Below are 23,170 nucleotides of genomic sequence, written 5' to 3' on the forward strand. Positions count from 1 at the left end.
CAATTTCACATACCTACTGTACAAAAAATATGTGAGATTGTATTAACCTCCCCACATCCTGGAATAAAAATAAATAAAAAATCAGTCATTGTGCGCCTTGATGATAAGTCGGTCGGTCTAATTTATCTCTAAATAGTATAAAACAGTCACTATTCGCGTCTGTCTGTTTGTGCGCTTTCTTTAAAACTACGCAACGGATTTTGATTGGATTTTCATTATCATTTAGAAAATGATATTTTTGTAAATAACAAATTAGTAATATATTTAAATAAAGTAAAGAAAAGTCGACATTTTGTAGTCAAGTCGTAAAAAAATATTTTCTGGCGCTTACATTGCTAATGCTGTTACCTTATGAGATGTTCTGCAGAAATAACTCCAGTGCTCGCGAAATTATTTAGGCTCTCTCTCAATGGTGGAAAGGTGCCAGATCTTTGGAAAAAGGCAATCGTCCACCCAATCCCAAAAAAGGGGGACCGCTCCGACCCTTCTAACTACCGCCCCATAGCATTCACTTCCATACTCTCGAAGTTATTAGAAAGGGTGGTTAGCAACAAATTGCTCACATATCTCGAGAATAACAATATCCTAAGCGATCGGCAATATGAATTTCGTCGAAACCGATCGTGTGGCGATCTACTCGGATATGTGACGCATATTTGGGGGCGGTACATGGAGCGTTTTGGTGAAACTCAAACCGTTGGGTTGGATATCTCCAAAGCCTTTGACAGAGTCTGGCACCGGGCGCTTATCGGGAAGTTACCATCGTATGGGATCCACCCAACCCTGCATAGTTGGATTGCGGACTTTCTGAGGGGAAGAACAATTTAAGCCGTGGTTGACGGCTCTTCTTCCTCACCGCACCAAATCAATGCGGGGGTGCCACAAGGATCTGTGCTGTCTCCGACGCTGTTTTTGTTGCACATCAACGATCTCGTTGCATGTGGACGAATTCACTGCTACGGTGATGACAGCACCATTTACGAGGGTTATCTTTTTGACAGGCCTCCTTCCACCTATGATGTCCGAACAGCTCGGGAAGTTTTGAAGCAAAAAAATTGACCACCACTTCGAGATGTTTCGTTCCTGGGGTAAGGCCAACATGGTCAGTTTCAGCGTCACAAAAACCCAAGCGTGTCTGATTTCGGCAAAGAGGGAGATCAATGATTTCCATTCCCTTCTAATGTTTTTTATTTTGGTGTGAGAATTGGATTTTAATTTCTTATTATCTTATAATCTTTATTTTTGGTGTAAATTTATCTTTATTTTAATGTTGTTTTTTGTTTAAATCTATAAATTCGTATATTTTAAAATGGTGGCCTCAGCACGGGTGAACAACCCAGTGAGGCCAACGTTGCTGAATTGATATGTGAAGTACTGTAGAGTAATGTATCAATAAATAAATAAATAAATAAATGACTGTCTGGTGCAATTTGATGGGAGCACTCTCCCCAATAAAGACTCCATTGAAATGCTTGGAGTTACTATATCAGACCGGCTCAAGTATCGGGGATCCATAGAAGCCCGATTAAATCAGGCCTCCAAGAAGTTGGGCGTCTTGTACAGGGCTAGGAGATTCTTCAACAGTGACCAGCTGCTGACCCTGTACAAGTCTCAAGTCCAAACAAACTATTGAATTTGGAAGCCACCTTTGGGCTGGTGCCCCAAAATACTTAATAAACCTGCTTGAATCTGTGCAAAGGAGAGCGATCCGTCTGATTGACAATCCGTTGTTAACAGACCGATTGCCTTCTCTAATGCATAGACGTAATCTAGGCATGCTTTGTCTGTTCTACAGGTATTTCAATGGAGCCTGCTCCAAGGAGCTAGCAGCATTGATTCCTGATGCACCGGTGCACGTGTGCGAAACTCGACGGACACGAGCTGAACACCCGTTCACGGTTGACGTTGGCTTAATGAGAACGGGCCGTTTTTACGACTCGTTTTTGTGTAAGTCGGCTCGTATGTGGAACGAGCAACCGGCATCTGTTTTCCTCCCTCCTGTAATCCGAGCCTCTTCAAGGCCCGCATTAACAAATCCCTTCCTACAGCCCCTACCTTAATCGATCAAAATAATTTGCTTCGGATTTGTATTTCCTTAAAAGGCCTTCAAAAGAGTCCAGGATGGCATATGTCTATCTCCTAAGTCCAGGATGACATATGTCTATCTCCTAAGTCCAGGATGGCATATGTCTATCTCCTAAGTCCAGGATGGCATATGTCTATCTCCTAAGTCCAGGATGGCATATGTCTATCTCCTAAGTCCAGGATGGCAAATGTATATCTCCTAAGAATAACCCCCAGCAACGCCGAGTACACGTCAGGTAGTAATTAATAAATGTTACAAATTTACGCTTCATTCTCTTGATATTTTGTTGGTGAATATTATTTAGTGGAGCCCAGATTGTCGAATTATAATCTAGATTGCTTCTCACAAACCCAGTAAATAATAATTTTAATGAATTAATTCATTAATTATTATTCACTGTCCTCAAAATAAACACCAAATATTATATCATTGCACTGTTATTTATTTCATTTATTTGCGGACCAAAAGTTAATTTATTATCAAAAATAATACCAAGGTCAATTTTGCTTCTTTTTAGAATAATGTTTTGATGCATGATAGGATTTTCGATACGGGCATTTTTAAAAATTAAGGAATACTTCATTATTGTTTATTTAAATCAAACAATCCATCACGTGAATAGTTCACCTGCCGCAAAGTCTGGCAAATGCCGCACGGCCCTCCGGAAGTTGCCGACTTCGCAGCAGATGGAGTAACCGCGCCTCATGTCGCGTGGCTGCCAGGTCAGCCAGCGAAAGGCGGAATTGCCTGCGCAGACATCGCGACACGGCTCCAGCTCCTGCTCAGCTTGCTCTGCCGTGACGTAAGGATTGTTCAGGCCGAGGAATACGACCGACTTGTTGTTGGCACGGTCGTACACCAACTGAAAAGAAATATCAATATTGGTAGCATTACAAAAAACTTCGATAACATGTGCGTGCCGCTAAACGCAGAAACGAGTCCCCGTACGATTAAGGGAGTTATATGGTGTGGTAGCCCTCTATCCCCCATCTGCGAAGAAGGTCCATTCTGGAGCATCCCGAATCATAATGAACTGAAAACAGGATTACAGGCCGGTTTCCTGATAAGCTTTTAGTAAATTCGTAATCGTGATCTACCCGCCTCGGAACAGACTTTGTCTAGTGAGGCGGGTAAAAGAAAATAAAACAATGTAAACAACCATAAAATTAAATAAACGCCCGGGTTGCCGGCACTGAAACTGAAACTGACAATACATTGGTATCTTTAAATAGTATAAAACAAAGTCACTATCCGCATCTGTCTGTTCTTCCGCTTAGTTCTTCTAAACCAGAGGTTCTCAAACATTTTATTTCCATAGACCCCCCCTGTCTGCCGAATATTGAATTTTCCAAAAACTATTAACGTCCCATTTGATAATCATTTCTCTTTTTCGTAAGAAGATTCACATCCCCTGACTGTCCAACAACCGGGTGGCGGTATAGTTCCTCTATCTTTACACTGTGCAGACAGGAGTGCCCTTGTGAGGTATTACACCAAATAAAAATGAAGCAGGATAAGAAACGGGAATTTATTTCTGTAACTGGCCCTACAGAACTGCCCCTTAAGTTCTTCTTGTCGGTGATTATAATAATAATAATAATAAGTGTTTAACTATCTTTTTTTTGTGTAACAAATAGATATAATGATATCCTCACTGGGATCTCCCGTGCTGAGGATTTCATTTGCATATTATGTATAATTTAGTTATAGGATAATTAATATTACATCAAAGTTACAAATAAATTTAATTATGAACAAATATCATGCAATATATATAAATATATATATATATATATTTTTTTTTAATAATTTTAAAATAAGTAAGATGTTTTTTGATATATATATATATATATGAAGTGTTTTTCGGTATAGTTCAGTTGATTCTGTTTTAGTCTGTTACGGTCAGTTCTTCTTGTCACATGATATCCTATTCTTTAACGTTCCATTTCCAGTCATTTAGTCAAAATGTCCTCAAACTTAGTTTTGAATTCTGTGTGAAGTGCATTTAAATGTTAAACGTCCTGGACGTTTTTGAAAATCAAGTTGGGGAACTAGGAAAATTCGTGGCTTCCAATGTGCAATGTTTTGCTTGAATATATTAATTCTGACGAAAAAAGGAACATAGACTATATTTATAAATTTTTATTTATTTATTGTTTTTGTGTTTAATTCGTAGAACTCCATTTAATTTTTTTTATAAATTTTATTTAGATTAAATTTGATAATATTATTATTAAGTTCTGCAAGTGTTTTAGTTTTTTATTATTGTGACAGCTGTTTCGGCTTACAAGGCCATTTTCAAACTGTGGTTAGTCCACATATTTATATTTATAAACCTCAATTGACAACCTTACGAAATATAAATATACAAATATCAAATAAGTAATTTCTCAGTCTATTATATTTGTGTTAGGTCTATTGTGTCATTTACGGAACTACTAAATGTTGACTTGAGGTAAATGGGGGTCCGCTCGTATGTATCCCCATTTGAATCTTGTGGACCCCCAAGTTTTATTCTCGATGACATAGACCCCCAGCAAGTCGATATCGACCCCTGGGGGTCCATATAGACCACTTTGGGAACCTCTGTTCTAAAGTATGCAACGGAGTTTGATAGGGTTTTAAGTTGAGCAACGCCGGGTTCACGTCAGTTAGTAACTAATAAAATGCATTATTTTCCATTTCCGGAAACTGAAATATTTACTTCTCATTATTATCTTAGTCATAAGTCACTAGATATAAGTCTTAGATGTAAGTCAGTAGTTTTAAGTCAGTAGTTCTAGTATTAATAATAATAATATTTGGCTAATTTATATAGCACCGTTTTCGTGAGAAATTAATTATTTAATAAAAAAAAATGTGTTTCTTTACTCATAAAAATTTAAATGATTACGGTTTTGTTTCTACAACCACCATACTAGGCACATGCCCGTATTATGGTAGCCATATTTCTTTAGATTTCAATGTTAGGATATACAGAAATAAGATAGAGAATAAGAGAGAAAAATGCAATAATTATCCAAATTTATAAAGATAATATAATCACAAAATTTGAAACCCACTTATCTAAAAGATATCAATACAATATCAAAATTCCAAAATGTAATACCAATCAAATGCAAAATAACTATAAATATTTAGGAATAAAGTATTTCAACAACCTTCCGATTGAAATAAAAAAATTAAAGGATATTAACATACTTAAACTAAAACTAAAGTTACTCTTTCAGAAATAATTAACTCAATAATTGCCTGTTTTTCCCTTCATTGATATTTATTATCAGTCTATACTCATCTCCACTGTATTTAGATTTTGTCTCTTTATATATTGTTCCTATCATATATATACTTACTTATAGCATAATGATATTCTATTTTTTCTTATAATTAGTGTAACTCTCTCACCAAGCACAAGAACCAGTTTCTTCATTGGTTAGATTGCGAACATAAATATATTTTGTAATGAAAATATATTTTTTATGTACTCATATTATATTACTGCACCCACTTATATATAATAATAAAAAATATATATATATTTAATCAGTGCCCTTGAAAACGGTGTCATATAAATTATCATTAATGCAAAGTATTTTAATAATAAAAAGTGCATATTTAGCGTCCCTGTTTTCTGTATACCAAGGTAGTGTTTATATGGAAAAGAAATGACTTTCTGTAAAGTTTGATGTTACCTTATAGAACCAGAGAGGAATGGGCACCTTCATATCTTCCGGACTGAGGTACATATTCTGCAGATTACCTCTGTGGTCCCGCAACTTTAGTATCCTCAGGGTGCCGGTATAGATCTTCGTCCTGGCGCCTTGGCGAGCAATCCTCCTCTTCAGGTCCTGGAAAAGATGAAAGTGAAGTCGTTTTAATAAATAGGCAAAACTGTGCTTAACCATGATTACGAAATTCAAATGGGATGATGATATTTAAGGTCAGGCTAAATGACCCGTAAGAGAGACTAAAATGGATAAGAACCAAAAGTCGATGGCGACAAATGTTACAATTTTTAATTTGAATGGAAGGCGAGACTACTTTTATCTTTATTCTATGAACAGAACATTAAAGAAAAGTAAAGATAAATGAAGGAAAAAACCCAAACCTTTCGTATTCGTTTATCATGTTACAAGGTGCTACATTGAAAGAAAAGTAACCTACTATAGAATGTTCAATTTCCCCTGTTGAAGTTCACCAAGGGACTAGGCACATTGAAAGAGAAATCATCTGCTCTAGAGTGTTCCAATTGACCCTGTTAAGGTTCCAATTACCCCTGTTGAAGTTCACAAAGGGAATACATTGAAAGAGAAGTCACATACTCTAGGGTGTTCTAATTGCCCGCATTGAAGTTCACCAAGAGGCTATGAAAGAGAAATTACCTGCTCTAGAGTATTCCAATTACCCCCGTTGAAGTTCTCCCACTGCGGTGCCACGTTGAGGAAGGAAAAAGTGGCTCTCTGCCCGGCGGCCAGGGAGAAGTCCGTCTTAGCCGCCAGGTGGCCACGGTTGATAAAGTTGGAATTGCTGATGTACTGGTTACCCATGCCAGAGCCAAGCGTGTAGTCGAAGGCGGCTAGCTGAGAGCCGCGCGAAAAGAGGCGGTTCATGTCGAGGTCTGTGAAGAACTTCTGGTCTGAAAGAAAAATTATATCTTTCTAAGTGTGATTTGTTTTATTCTGATTTCCTAGTATTATTGTAGAAAATTTTAAAACAAATCCTTTACTTCCCTCTTTGACCTTGCCCTTCCCACCTCACCTTGGATGAAGAATGGCCGCGGCACCTTTATCATGAAGTCCGAGTTCTCGGGCTCCTGCCTGTACGTCACGTACGACGGCTGGGCTTCTCGGCGCTGGAAGCAGCTCGAGTACAGCTCGTGGAGTGAGCCGGATACGTTTAGCCCGACGCTGACAGCAAAGTCCCCGCCGTCACATGCGCCGGCTTGAATCTCCAAGGCAGACGGGTCGGCGAAGCAGGACAAGGAGTTGAAATCGGCTGGCGAGGGAAGCCAGCTGGGACTGGAAAACAACGTCCCTCCAGTGCAAAGGAAGACCTGAACAAGTGCTACTAATTACATGTTGGGGTCAGCACGGAACACTCACTAAATATTTAGACACTTTGTACAGGCAATACTTATTAATACAAATAATAATAACATACATCTGTCAACTATTTGAATTCCTGGGCTTTATTAAATTTTTTTAGAAATCTAATGTAGACAGTGACTTTCCTCTTGTTTTGAAAGTCAAGTGTGCAAAATTTCAGAATGTCGGAATAAAATGAAATCAACATGTTTAAATAAATTTGAATAAAATAAAGGTTTTCGGCGACAAAATTAAAATTCTTAATCTGCAAACTTTTGAACATATTTTGGTTAGGTTAAATTAGGTTAGATTGGATTTATTTTCGCTGAAATTCGTCTTCTGCACGGTGCATTATTTTTAGGTAAGGTTAGGTGGTGTTATGTAATGTTTGGGATGTGTCTTCCAACGCCTCCAAGTCACTTACTGCTTCCATCTTTAGCAATGGATCTCGGGAACATCAGGAAATCGTTGGAGACATGGTATTCTTTATGTTAAGTGATACTAGGATAGTTTCGTTTGGGTTAGGTTGTAAGGTTATGTGATATCATGTTAAGTTAGGTTGGGATGTATCTTTCACTGCCCACCAAGACACTTACTGCTTCCGTCTTTAGCAATGGGTGCATCAGGAAAGCGCTAGAGACATGGTAATCTTAAGGTTAAGTGAAGCCAGGATAGTTTAGTTTATGTTATATTATGTAATATTAATTTTGGTGAGGTTGGATTGAGTGTCTCACCGCCTCCGTCTTCAGCACGGTGGCACTGGGGTGCACTAGGTAGCTTCCTGGACAAGCAACGGTGACTGCACCACCGTACGGGAACACCAGATACCCGTTGCCGTTGGTAGTTAGCAGAGAACCGTTGGAGACGTAAACAGGTTGCGGCCGGGACGGATTGAAGCTATGAAGTGGTACGGAGCATCGGGCTGGAACCGTCAACAAATTATGGTGTTGGAGAGGCACAAAAAATTAAGTAGGAACACACTGAGAGAAATTTATTCCTTAGGGCCTATGTCATCAATGCTATGTGGAGGGTTTTTTGGAGGAGAGGAAGGAGCGAACGTGGGTCTTGAAAAGATCCATGTTGTAGAAGGGAGGAAACACAGAAGCAGGCAAATCGTTCCACAGCCAAGTTGTTGAACTCAAGACCGAGTCGTAGAAGTGACCCGTTCTCATGTAACAAATGGCAATGTGTTGGCCGCGGGTGATGAAGAGATCATCAGCGCTAGATCCTCAGAGCATTTTCAATTGTAATTCCGGTAGAACGAGGACAGCATACCTACTTAACGCCTTTGCTCTAAAGGTTGCGATCCATTTTTTAAGATAGGGGAATCTATGACCGAATCTACGGACCACCCGTTTCAGCAGTCTAGGGTTTTTATAGGTATTTTGGTGCTCCAGACCAGAGGTAACTGCCAAATTCAACAGTGGGGGGCACTTGATAGGGTTTCCTCATGCGGTAAGAATAACTTTGTCTGGAGGGTCTTTCAAAGAAAGAAGGAGTGGAGCTTCTGAGAAGGAAAAACATATAATGTCAAGTGATCAGCTCAGCCACGGGGGCTCCATCTAGTTATCATAAGGTGTAAAGGGCCCGGTTATTATGGCGTGTTGCGCTACCTCCTTCTTTAGCCAACGTTTCGGACAGAATTGCAGTGTTCATCATAAGGGCAGATGTTTAATCAGATTACAAGATTACTAAATAAGGAAGTAGCGCAACACGGCACAATACCCCAAAAACAAATCACTCTAAACCTTTGCCGTAGGTCCACACCAAGTGGTTCGTTGCGTTTAGTGATTTGACGAGGTGTGTTTAGGTCTTGGCGGCGGATGCGCCTGGGATCGGGAGAGGCTGGTTCAGGGAGACCCTTGTCTTACACCGCAGCGGGGGGGATTGATTTAAATGTTCATCACTCTTGGACGCACTGATCCCTAGATTCTTACCCACACCTTTTTCCTTTCATTAAAAGACCCCCCACAGACCACCCTCAAAGATGACGTAGCCCCTGAGGGAAATTATTTTCTTCAGGACCTCCTGAAAAACCAACTTATCAATCACGTTATTGCTACCAACCTCGAACGTGTGGCAAACCCGTCGTGCTCTGCCTTTTGAGGTGCATCCAAAACTCGAAATAGTCTTGAAATTCATCCTCTGACAAGCGAAACATCTGTTCTTCGGGTGTCGGAAGGTTCTCGAAGGGAACTCCTTCCAGCTCCAAGGACCTGACAATTTCTGGCACATCGTATGTTCTCACCGATACCAGAAATGCCAATAAACATACCAAAATCAAAATACTCCTCGGCCACATTTTGTTAAAGTTTACCAATTTTAAATTTAATTTCTGATTTTAATTAATGAATGGATAATTTTCAAATGTCACTACAAGTTTCTGATTTTTTCTATTGATAACCGATTTTCTTTTTTCATTTAAATTTTTTGCTAAAAATCACTTGTTATTTTAATATTTAGTTTAATTTTGTATTTGTCTTTGTCTTATTACAAATGATATTTTTTGAATTCACAACAAAATATTATACTTAGTTAATTTTGCTTTCAAATATTGCGATTTAAATAATTTAGATAGAAACTATCCTCCGCACAACTGTCAATTTTGGGAAAAATATTGGACTTAAAAAACTTAAACGTCATCACTTATTTAATTTTGAATAAAGAAAACCATAATTTACTTAAAAAAACGTTTTCTACTTTATGGCTACTAGCGGACTTTACCTAACTTTGGAAACATTTAGAAAATAACGTTTTCTCATTCATTGGTTCCACCTACACGATCATATTGAGATATCAGATCTGGCAAAGGGAGATTTCATTACTAATCCTGATTCCTACTTGTACATGGATCTGATTGTTTTTACTTTAATTTTTACTCTCTGACTTGTACCCGGCGTTCTGGGGGTTAACTTTTGGAGAAAGACACATGCCATCACGGACTTCCAGACCTTTTTAAGATATACAATTCCGTTGTACATTATTTTGATGTATCTCACAAGGTTTAGCCAGAGTTAGCAATGTAGCGCCTGAAAATATAGATTTTTACGACTTGATTAAAAAACATCGAGTTTTCTCTACTTTCTACAAATAATAATAATATTGGACAATTTTTGTAGCGCCGCTTTTGTGAGCTATCACCTCAGGGGCGCAATATAATATGCATGTTTTATGTACATACATTTTCCGGAAGAAATTCTCTAAATGATAGTGAAAACGTCGCTCTAGTTCGTTTTTATCCAACAGACCATTTTTGGCGAAATTGAGTTAAGTATACAGTTGTACTCAGAAAGCATTTATTTATGCGATACAAGTGAATAAAATCAATATTTATTTTTAATGTGTTTTTGAAACGCAGTTTGTCTTAAATCCACCAAAATTAAACAACATGTCGAGCGTGCTTATCCAACATCCGCACGTTGGCCAAAATGACCCTCATTTTTAAACCGGCCGCTAAGTTACATTTCATATAAATGTATCCAACAATTCCAACATCCAAGCCATATCTTAGCCTATGTATGAAATGCTAACTCTCCGTTACGGGCGAATTACTCTAACAGACCAAACAGCCAATGGCAGCACAGCGGAATGATTACGTGATTGCTTTTATACCATACATTCGTTCGTTAGCGCAACAAAAGTAAATATCTTCACTTGTGATTTTGCTTTTTACATAGTTATTTTAGTGTCTTTCCGGGTGATTTAAACAGACACAGTGCCTAAAGATGTACACTGTAGAGAACGATACAATTTTTTTATGGAAAATGCAACAAATTAATAATATTTCATTCTTTTATCAGCAAATTGTATCAACTTATCGTTTGTTACAGCTCTATACAGGGTGGTCATAATAATATTTCGGTATTTCGAATGTTTTATACATAACATTTTTTAATACATGCCAATTTCTAAATTATGGTGAAATATCGTTTTAAACTAAGAATTGAAATAGAAACATGTCGTTGCTGTTTTAATCGCGTAGTCAGTGAATTAATTGAAATCAAATCAGTTAATTGAAATAAATGACAAAGAGTGAGGTATATTACTGAGAGTAGGACGAAATAAAACTTGAATTGGAAATGAGATCCCTGAGGCGTATGTACGGTAAAAGGATTATGATAAAAGATGTAATTATGAAAGAGTATATGAGATGATGTTCGAATGCATCGTTCGTTGCTTGCGATGTAGTAAGGTTTGATCGTTTCAGGATAGCTTGGACTGGATTTTGGTGGGCAATTGTCCGGTACCATTGTTCTTCAACACATCAATATTTTCTTTCTCGTTGGCCGTATTATTATTTTTTCTTCAAAATTTAGATTAACTTTATTGTCTTTGTTACTTTTTTCATGTTTACCATAACCGTAAATCTCATTGAGAATTTTGTGAATAACTGTGTGGTTGAAATATTTAATTACAGATGTTTTCCGAAAACTTTTTATTGCAAGTCAGCATGTGGTTCGTCAGAAAACTTTTTCGAGACTATAAATAATTATTGCACTTAGATCACGAAAACTCTTTTCCCCACTCTTCTGTGAATTATAACTTATCTCCCTATTATACCCTTTTGAGAACATGCACTCAGAACATGAAAATGGTGTTTCTCCACTATGAGTCATCATGTGTTTTGAAAAACATCTCTTCGATAAACATGAATAGTTGCACTTAGAACATGAACACGGGTTTTCTCCACTGTGTCACAACCTGTGTTTCTTAAAACATAACTTTTTGTTATATGTGTTTATTCAGTTTTTTTTATTTGTACATTATTTTCTCTTGCTTAGATCTTACAAAACTGAGCAATCAGTTTAATTGTAAGAAATCTCTCACTTTTTCTATTTATTAGTTTATAATAATATATTTAATTTCAACTTGATATCTTGGTAGGTACCACAATATTAATTGTTTTTATGTTTGACGGAGGTAGAACGATCTAATTTTCGTTTTTATTTTTGAATGACATGTCTCATTTTTAATATCTTCGCGTAATGAGTTAAACAATTCAGGAATTTTATGTCTTTTTGTTCTATCTCCGTATACATTTTGCGATATTTTAATATTAAACATTTGTGCTTCTCTATGCCTAGTAGGGTAGTTATGGTTTACAGGTTTTTTGAATTCTGTATTCCAGAATTCATCTAGCGTTAGTTGGTAATCTATCCTACTATGTATAGAGAGCACATTACACAAAGAAAACATTTTTTTATAATCGCCTTCACATAATTGTTTTTTTTTTTTGCCTGATATCAATTTTAGGAAACGGATTTGTAATTGTTCTATTTTATTTAAGTACGTTTTAAACGTTAATCCGTAACTATTTACTCCGTATCCTATAATTGATTCCGCTAATGCATTATATATACAGTATAATATATTTTTATTAACAAAGTTTTTTAGTTGATAAAATTTCCCTAATATGGATCTTAATCTATTACATACATTTTCAATGTGATTTGACCAGTTAAAATTGACATCTATTGTAAGACCAAGGTATGTATATTGGTAAACTTTTTCTATGTTTGGGCATTTATATGGCAGAGATCGGTTTTTTGTGTGAAAACAATCGTATGAATGACTTTTTATATGCAGTTCTTTATCCTGACAACTTGCATATGGAGAGTGTATAAGCATATATTTTGTTTTTTTTTTTGCGTTAATAATAATTCCATTGTCGTGGGACCATTTAATTATGTTATTTAGGTCTGTTTGTAAAAATTCCTCAATTTTCTGTAGATTTCTGTCAGCACATATAATGCAAGTATCATCTGCAAACATGTAACATTTACAACGTTTTATTACGTTAGGTAAACTGTTTACTTGCATTATATAACACGTAGGTCCCGATATCGACCCTGTTGCTACTCCAGTGTCTGTTAACATTTCATCACTGAAAATTCAGTCAATTTAAACTTTAATTTTTCTATTTAACAGATAATTTTTAAACATTTTATTTAAAGGACCTCTAATACCACATTCTTCCATTGCCTTTAGTAATGTTTGATGGTCCAATGTGTCAAAGGCCTTTTTAAAGTCTATAAAAATTATACCAACGTAATATTTTTCATTTAAATGACAATTTATGTGGTCAGTGAAATTAGAAAGTAATTGTGTAGTACTTTTTTCTTTTTGAAATCCGTACTGTATGGGATTTATGATTCTGTTTTTTTCTATAAAAAATTGTATTTGGTTAAAAATAGCTCTTTCAATAATTTTATCAATACACGAGAGAATCGCAATTGGTCGATAGTTTGTGAAATCTTTGTGATTTCCTGATTTATAAATAGGTCTGATGATGGATGTTTTAAGTTCGTCAGGCATGATGCTTTTATTTACACAAAGGTTAATTAATTTAGTAAGGACTGGAATTATATTATCAGCAATTAACTTCAGGTCTTTAATTCTTATTTGGTCGTTGCCTTCTGACTTTTTAACATCCATATCATTAATTATTATTTTTTAAATCTTTTTCTGTTACAGGTCTAAATCTCATTGACATAATAGCAGGAGTTGTATACATGTTACGATCTAAGAATTTTGTAGTACAATTGTGTCTAATGTCTTTTATTTCATTTACGAATGTTGTAGCAAATTTATCGCATAAAAATTTTGTGTCTCCTTGATTTCCCATATGTTGAAGGATTATTTTATCTAAATTTTGTTTAGGTTTTCCTATTAGTTTGTTTATTTCGTCCCAGAGTTTCCTCGGGTTTCCGTTTAAGCTATTTATTACATTTTTGTGGAATGCGTTTTTAGTAATATTAATATGTTTGTTTGTTTTGTTTCTATGTCTAGTATATTCTAAACGAAATACCGGGTTATTTGGGCTATTCTTACATTTTCGGTAAAGATAATCTCTTTTTTAATCATGTTCTTGATTTCTTCAGTAACCCACGGATTGCTGTGCCTAAGATTATTTACAAATGATATTTCTTTCTTCGAGGACGAATAAATATTATCAAATATATTTTTCAAACTATAGTACAGTTCTGAGGGACATTCAGTTTGTAATAGTTTTCCCCAATTTACTAGTTTTAATTTAGAATATACCATTTTACTATCAATGATTTCCCTTTTTTTATTTAAATCCTTTGTAAGTACCTCTTTCCCGATTGCTACTCCTGTTATATAATGGTCGGATATTTTGTTAGTTACAATACATGAAAATACAGTGTTACAACGGTTACGTATTGCAATATGGTCGATACATGAATAAACATTTTTACCGTTTAATATTTCATCCCGGGTCACATCTAATATTACACTTTCTAAACCATTTTCACTGAGTAGATTTTGATATTCTGTAATTACACTATTTTTGGTATCCAATAAGTTCAGGTTAATATCACCACAGTACAAGTAATTTGAATCAGATGAGGTCATTTGTAATATTTGCTTTAGTTCCTTCAGATATATATTCTTGTTGCTGCTCGGCGGACGATATATTGCAAGGATGTTTATGATATCTTGACAAACAGTGGTTATTTCCCCGCAGATTGTCTCGCAGCTTTTAAAAGAATTGTTTGTTTCTTTAAAAGTATGATGGTTTTTTAAGTACATGATAAGTCCTCCTCCTCTTCTTTTTTCTCGAGTATTTGCAATCGCGATGAAGTTTGGAATATTGAACATAGATATTGTTTCTTTTTTAGTATTTATTTCCGTTAGAAAGATTACGTCAATAAATTGCAGAACGTCATTAATTTGTGCAATAAATGAATTAAAATTCTTTTTTAGTGATCTTATATTTAGGTGAATAGCCACAAATCTCATTTTGATCTTTGTATCATTTATCCAGCTATCCAAATTATAGCATTTTATAAATTTAAGAGTTTGAAATAGTGTTGAATCTTCCATGACGTGAATTTATAACTGATAAAATAAGTGTTCCGGGTCATAAGGTGTTTTTATTTTATTGTTAAATATATCTGTTTATATCACTCTCATTTTTGATGTGGATGATTTTGCCTTCACCTTCACTTCTTACTAATATTTTTGCATTTTGAACCCATATATATTTAAATTTTGTTTTCATTTTTTGTTTTGTGATGTACAGGAGGTCTTTTTTTCTTTAGTGAGATTTTCGTTGATGTAAATTCGGCCATTATTTCCATTTTCGTATATATCATTGTTTGTCAGTATGATTTTCTTTTTTTGTAACCACTCGTCTCGGTATTTTTGACGTAAGAACTTCACTATTACATTAGCCGGTTTGGAGTCTGTTCTATTCGGAAGTCTCCAAATTTTTTCAATGTTGTCGCAATTGGTGTTTAGTTTTTCCGCAATTTTTTTAATGGGTATTTCAATGTTTTCATTTTTTTCATTTCCAGACCAAACAATTCAATATTACAGTTTTTTTCTGCTTGTTCAATCTCTTGAATCCTATATTCCAGTGCTTTGTTACATTTTTCTAGGTATGTATTTTTGTTTATAACTTCATTAAGTTTGTTCTCGTTTTCTTTTAGTTTTTTACCCAATTCCAAGTGTAGCGATATTAGCTCGTCGTATTTTTTGGATAGAAATTCAGTAGACTGTGTGAGGGTCTCCATATCTTTTTTCATACTGTACATAATACTAATTTTTTGATTTATTTCATTTAAAATATTCTTCATTTCTGGGATATTTTCTTGGTTTGAACCTTGTGACCCGCTGCCCTCGGCTCGTATGTTCACGACTGCGTTATCACCTGCGTTCATGTTTATCGATCGTTGTGTTTCACATATTTCGCAAATAAATTCCCTACCGACAGTGGTGTTATTTGAATTTATACATAATTTATGAAATTTTCCACTGCAGACGTTGCACTTACTTGATTCACTGTCTTTAGCGAGATATTTTTTGCATTTTTTGCACTGCACCATTTTTGATCACTTTGAGCGCTGCCCGTTTATTTATTTTACTTTTACAAGTTTTATTGTTCTCACTATGGTTTACACCGTACGTGTTCGCTGAGAGACGCGAGACATATTGACATATACATATATTCAGATGGCCCCTTTGAGAAAATGCATAGTTGCACTCAGAACATGAAAAATGTTTTTCTCCACTGTGAGTCAGCATGTGTATCGTCAGATTGCCCTTTTGAGAAAATGAGTATTTGCACTCGGAACATGAAAAAGGTTTTTCTCCACTGTGATTCAGTATGTGTATCGTCAGATGGCCCTTTCGAGAACATGAATAGTTGCACTCAGAACATGAAAAAGGTTTTTCTCCACTGTGAGTCAACATGTGTCTCGTCAGATGGACCTTTCGAGAACATGAGTAATTGCATATGGAACATGAAAAAGGTTTTTCTCCACTGTGAGTCAGCATGTGTATCGTCAGATGGCCCTTTCGAGAACATGAATAGTAGCACTCGGATCATGAAAAAGGTTTTTCTCCACTGTGAGTTAGCATGTGCCTCGTTAGAGAGCCCTTTTGAGAACATGAGTATTTGCACTCGGAACATGAAAAAGGTTTTTCTCCACTGTGAGTCAGCATGTGTATCGTCAGATGGCCCTTTCGAGAACATGAATAGTTGCACTCGGAACATGAAAAAGGTTTTTCACCACTGTGAGTCAGCATGTGGATCGTCAGATAGCCCTTTTGAGAACATGAGTATTTGCACTCGGAACATGAAAAAGGTTTTACTCGACTGTGAGTTAGTATGTGTCTCGTCAGATGGCCCCTTCGAGAACATGAATAGTTGCACTCGGAACATGAATAAAGTTTTTCACCACTGTGAGTCAGCATGTGCCTCTCTAGATCGACCTTTCGAGAAAATGAATAGTTGCACTCCGAACATGAAAAATGTTTTTTCCTGTAGGGTTGCATAGGGTCTTGATATCTGCCGAAAAAAAATTAATACGATTATAATAGCTTTATTCGACAAAATATCTACACTTACCATAATAAAGCACTAAAATTGATAAAAAATTTAACAAATTACGATGGCAGAAATTGTAAAATTTTAGGAAGCAAATTGTTTTTACCGGACTGGTAGATTCTTTATTTATTTATTTATTTACGGACAAATAGTCCATTAACAACATATTAATTACACGAATAAGTTTTATAAACAGAGATGACAGTGAAAGGAGAGCATATATAAATGAGGAGCGAAGACAATAACAATGACAATAATAATATAAAAGTAAGAATGGGAGATAATAATAAGTCAAAGCATGAAGATGGTTCAAAGGGCATTAGAAATTAGACATTGCGTATTGACTGTCGAAAGTCATTTAGGCATATACCACAAAATTCAATGCTTTGACTTGACAGTGAGTTGACAAGTCTCGACATTCTGGACAAAGGAGAATGGTATCCATAATTGGTAGAATGTTGATTGACAAACAGCAATTCATTATTTCGGAGTCTACGGGAAGGGATGTTGAATTGGATAAGTTGCAACAAAGCAGGTGAGTCTGTAATACCATTGATAATCTTAAATATGCAAATCAGATCAGTGTCCCTTCTACGTTTCTCCAAAGAAGAAATGTTTAAAGTTTGTTCAACTTCATCATATGAGTACTCTCCTCTTTCAAGACCCAACCTCCAAGCGATTCCTCGTAGGAAGCGATGTTGTACGGATTCTATGTTACAAATGTGGACAGCATAGAAAGGAGACCAAATAACACTAGCGTATTCAAGGTGAGGGCGAACTAACGAGCAGTAAAGAGTTTTAAGGGTACTTATATGTTTAAAGTCAGAGGTTATTCTATGAACGAAGCCAAGTAGTTTAAGTGATTTGTTAACAATGTTGTTAATGTGCTCACGGAAAGAAAGTTTGCAGTCTAGAGTGACCCCAAGATCCTTGATAGATGTTACAGTAGATAAACAAACATTGTTTAATTTATAATCAAACTGAATAGGTTTTTTGGTTCTATAAAAGGACAAAATTTTACATTTATCAACATTAAGTTCCATGCAGTTTATTTTGCACCAATTATTAAACGTGTCAATATCACGTTGAAAATGTAAGCAGTCAAGGTAGGATTTAATTATCTGAAGAATCTTATTATCATCCGCAAAAAGCCAGAAGCGTGTATGAGAAAAAACTTTGGTGATATCGTTAATAAAAAGGTTGAAGAGAAGCGGGGCCAAATGAGCTCCTTGGGGAACGCCGGACGTTACGTCAATGTTAAAGGATTCAAAGTTGTTTATTTTAACCCTTTGTTTTCTTTCTAAGCGTTCTTAGCATTCCTTTTTCACATCCGGCAAGTGTATGTCAATTTCCATACAATGAAGTCCCCCATTAATATCTTCTCGGCATCCGGGTTCCGCCTTAACGGTAACAGTCTGCACATTAATGCAAGCTATAAAACAACATGTACGTACATTGATAATCGATGATAAACAACACAAGTTTTCAAATTACAATATTTACGATAAAATACATCATTGATTAATCCTGCAGAATTGAAAATTAGATGAAGAGAGTTCAAGTTTAATTTAATCAAATCAATAAGGACAACCCCAGATGTCCGCTTCAGGAAGGAATAAACATTTGCTTTAGAGCACCTGAATTATGGAGTTGTTATAAGCCGACGAAATGTTGTTTTCTTCCAATAATATGTATTTTTAACTCATGAGGATAAAATGGAAAATTTGAGGAATCGAGCACTTATTGTGAGCATTGGCGGCTTCTGTGATCAAAGGGTATGGCTCTCGACTTGTAATCTGGAGGTCCCGGGATAAAATCCAAGCGTGCGCAAACAATTTTTTTGATTGATACATGATATTTCACAATATATTCTTGTGGCACGTTCCAGAGTAAGAGATACTATCGGTATCGCCTTGGTGTAATGTTAACAATTTTTCCATTTAAACATTGATTGAAATGATAATATATGAATAGACAGGAACTTCCCACCTTTCACCACTCTATATCCATTCCCTCCTTTTGACTTCTAGCCACACAACATACTATTACGCCAAGAGCTTGAGAGCAGTTGGAACACGCGTGGAGTATTCACAAAACTAAATAAAAATTATTTAGTTTAACTAATGTCGTAGATTGGCTGTTTCTGGCAAAGATAAAAACTAAAATAACTACGGCAAAAGAGGGCAGCGTTAAAAAACATGTTATGTTCTGTCGCCATGGCAATCCAAAATGGACTCGAATTAATAACATACAATTTATTTTACAAAAGCAATGCAACTAACTGGCTGTCTGAGTACTCTCCGCATATTGCGAACATTCCTTCTTTACATCTGGGAGATCTAAATCCATTTCACCTCCGCCTTCTTCCTGGGGCCCTGGTTCCGTCTTGATGGAAACAGTTTTTGGATTTACTAGATCCATGGCACCGCTGTCATAGGCTGCGGTAATTGGTACAAGCCCAAACAAATAAGTATACCTGAAACAGAATATAATTGTTACGGAACCCTATTTTAAATGAGCTTTTCATTTTGTTTGGTTAAATATTTTGTCAAAACAATGATACCTTATGCGAAACTTATATTGGGAAATAGGGATATACATATTGTGAATATCTTGACCTTGGAGTTGACATTTGAAATCTGTTGAAAGATTCGTCGGATAACTCAATATAACTATAACCATAAGTAATGTAAAGACCGGTAAAGCTTTTATTAAGTCCGCTAATGCGCTTTGAACAGAATATTTAAAACTAATTTTTAAAATATTTTAACTAAAATAAACAGACGTCTTGACAGGTTGAACGTTCCGCAAACAAAATGCCTATAGATTAGTTAAATTAGGTGTACCTACCGATAACGGCCGCTACCAAAATGATTATCGTGATTCATAAAAGCATTAGTACTTACTAATAAATATCACAAGCACGGGAAGATAAATTTAACTTCGTGGGTTCAACAGTGTTAGCGATATAAAGTAGAATTAGAGAGTAAAAACCGGGGGATGCGACTGGCCAACTGGCGATGAAAAAAGGATGAGTCATAAAATTAAGTTAGTTTTACACAGACAATCAGTGTTCCCGAACTCAAAAATTCAAAATCGGGAGAATTTACGCCTAAAAATCGGGAGAAATCGTGAGAAATCGGGAGATTTTCTTAGAAATCGGGAGATCACTAGAATTATTTTAACAAAATTTCTCCTTTGTCAATAATACGAATCCCTTTTATTATTCCGAAGCATAACCTTAACAACTAACGAAAAAACCCATAAGCAGCGCCGTCAATATGATTATTGTAGATGTTGCCCGTGGAATAACGCAATTTGCCCTAACGTTTAACGGGGACTTATTTTACGTCTGGCAACTCGGCGCAAATTTTTGTGAAACATCGACCTTGGACTGTCACCTGTCACTTTGCGAGACGTCAAAAATCGTCATCAAAAACGTCAAAATGAGTAGAAGATTTAAAACAAGAAAATTTGGATTATCCCTTTTCTTTATTATACCAACGTGTTTTAGACATAATAGACATCATATTTTTTTCAACGTCAAAGTCATAGCAGGTGTTTTTATTAATATGGCGTTTGCAATGCAAGAGGCCTTCAATGGACTTGGAAGATAGCCTATTCCTTTGATTGGTTTTAAGCAAATTAATTGCTGAAAAAATCCTTTCTACATTTGCAGATGAATGCGGTAATGTAAAAATGTGATAAACAAATTTTATTAGAGTTGGAAACATTTTGGAACCATCGCCATATTTCATATTACTTATGCTTTCCCAAAATAAATCTGACTTATCACTTAAATTTTCAAAATCGACATTGCGCAATAACCTCCATTCTGTGTCTACTGTTTGCAAATCACTAATGGCAATTAAATTTGGAAACGCCCTGCATATTGGGACAATAGACACTACTTCGCCAGTTTTTACCAGAGCTGGATGGAATGCACGTAAATCCTTTAAAATATTATTTTTTAGCGGGAATCGTTCAATAATTTGTTTGCAGGATTCAATATAAAAGTCTAAACACCTGACACGGAATAAATGAATGTGTTCATTTGTCAATTCTTCATTTAAATCTAATAGGGTATTTGTGACTAATGCCCCGTAATAAATATCATTTAGCTCTAAAAAATTTCTTGGGTTTTTATAATCAACATCCTCAATAGGAATACTTGCAATGTAAGTTCTCTTTAAATAACAATCGAATAAAGTCTTGAGAGTCCGTGTTATTTCGGAGTACAAGACATGAATTCTTGGATATTCCGCCTGCATCTCTTTATTGAGATTGTTAAAAATAGGTAGGACGAAATCCAAAAATTCTAAAAAGAGTTTAGTGACCGGATAATTAATTTTTTGAAGGATATTATCTGCAGCTAGAATATCATTATTTTGTGTAGCATCTATGAAAAAAAGTTTTAATGCTGAATATTGTTCCAGTACACGTTTTACAGCAGCGTGTACTGAAAGCCATCGGGTTTGGGAAGGGTGTAGAATTTTACTGACCTTTAAATGACAGAATGTCTGGAAATCTTTGTACTCCACTATCCTTTTTGGACTAGACGAAAAATAATTATAAATGTCCCTAACAAAGTCCTCTACAAAACGAGGCAATTTCTCACACGCATATGATGCGCACAAATGAAATGTATGGCAAATACATTTCATAACAAATAAATTTGGTATTTCTAATTTTAAAAGAGTCATGACAGAATGTTGATGACCCATCATGACGTTGGCCCCATCAGATGCAAAACCGATCATATTTAATTTATATGGTATCTCGTGTTTTAGAAAAAAATTATCAATAACTTCAAATAAAGTGGTGGCGTTTGCAGACGATAGTGGAATCAAGGCTAGAAAGTTATCTCTGTTGCAGCTCTTGCAGAATTCAAAAGTTGCGTTTTTTTTGCTAGGAGCAAGCCAACCTGCATAATCGGGAAAAATTTCCCACTCCTTTTTATATAATTGGGAATATTTATTTTTTTTAGCAATGCTCCTACTCGTACCTTCTCCTGCATCAGAGTCTGAGCTCGTCATAATTAAAGAAAAACGTTCGTAGAACAAAGCACTGAAAAACGCAAACGGAGAGGCAAGAGGAGTTGGCGTTACGTAATAAATTATAAATCACAGCACAGCTCGTAACTCGTAATTGATCGGTTCGTATTGGTCTATAATGGCGCGTTCTGACGTTTCGACTTTTGTTGGCCGACTTTTATTTTACGAAAAAAGTTGAACAAGATTTGGTTCACACGGATCGATTTAAGTTGAAGCGATTTTGACATTCAAAATGGCGTCAACTGAAAATTATAATTAATTAAATTAATTAATTAACCCATTCTAATCGGAACTATAGAATAAATGCCTAATTAATAACGTTCATAGCTTCTTTCAATTTGTTCCTCCTGTTATATTTTATTAGATTAAATTTAATTACAATAAAAATACTCCTCGCCGAAGGAGGTCCGTTTCAAATTTTACTTTTTCCCGCGAGTAACTAAAAAAGACAAGCGAGTTGAAACATGTGTTCACACGGGGCGATTCGGTGAAAAACTCGAACGACAAGTAAAACCAAAATGGCGATGGTCGTACTCGAACGTCAAAAGTAGACGGGCTTTCAACTTTTGCTAGGCAACAAAAAAAGTTGATAACTTTGTTGACAGAGTGTTCACACGTGGCGATTAGCTTTCAATTGTCCAACCAACAAAAGATGACCGACAAAAGTCGCCCCGTGTGAACCGCGTATAATAGAGATATGCTTAGATTGCAGTATTTTGTAAATATTCTGGTCAATTCCCGAATCCGGGGAATTTTTTAGTTTTTTTTTTTTAACCATAGACAATTATTTGCCTGTTGTGCGGACCATAAACAAAGAATGGACGAGAAACGATAAATCGCTGAGAACACCGAAAAATCGGTAGATTTTGGTGCCATTTCGGTAGATCGGGAGATGAAGTGAAAAATCGGTAGATCTCCCGAAAAATCGGGAGCTTCGGTAACACTGCAGACAATAATGAAGTCATAGACAAGTTTTATGCCATCATCAGTAATGCATGCATATTTAAATTGATAAAAAAAACGATACATGCAAAAGTTTCAAACGGGTAAAATAATTATTCCTCTTTGGCGGCCAAAATACGCATTTTTT

The 23,170-nt window shown here is 35.7% G+C and overlaps 1 protein-coding gene across 1 annotated transcript; it reads right to left on the reverse strand.

Moving 5' to 3' along the window:
* Window positions 1–2,696: 2,696 nt before the first annotated feature.
* Window positions 2,697–22,062, reverse strand: LOC149409284 (salivary endonuclease-like). The gene is made up of 8 exons (XM_089649989.1): window positions 21,863–22,062; window positions 21,364–21,580; window positions 9,147–9,198; window positions 7,905–8,092; window positions 6,845–7,139; window positions 6,469–6,722; window positions 5,779–5,934; window positions 2,697–2,948 (listed from the first exon to the last, which is right to left on the reverse strand). Exons 1-8 carry the CDS (start codon window positions 22,060–22,062, stop codon window positions 2,697–2,699), a joined length of 1,614 nt encoding a protein of 537 aa, XP_089506115.1.
* Between the last annotated feature and the right edge of the window lie 1,108 nt (window positions 22,063–23,170).

This window comes from Hesperophylax consimilis, unplaced genomic scaffold (assembly GCF_061612785.1).
Source record: "Hesperophylax consimilis isolate HC1 unplaced genomic scaffold, BYU_Hcon_1.0 scaffold_32, whole genome shotgun sequence".
NCBI classification, from domain to species: domain Eukaryota; kingdom Metazoa; phylum Arthropoda; class Insecta; order Trichoptera; family Limnephilidae; genus Hesperophylax; species Hesperophylax consimilis.

Coding starts and splice junctions, on each gene's coding strand:
- LOC149409284 (XM_089649989.1), bottom strand. CDS start 22,062: ATGACGAGCTCAGACTCTGATGCAGGAGAAGGTACGAGTAGGAGCATT. Junction 9,199..21,363: donor TTCAAAAAATTAATTATCCG/GTCACTAAACTC, acceptor TTGGTTTTTCAG/GAGGTCCTGAAGAAAATAAT. Junction 5,935..6,468: donor ATTGGAATACTCTAGAGCAG/GTAATTTCTCTT, acceptor CATCTTTTCCAG/GACCTGAAGAGGAGGATTGC.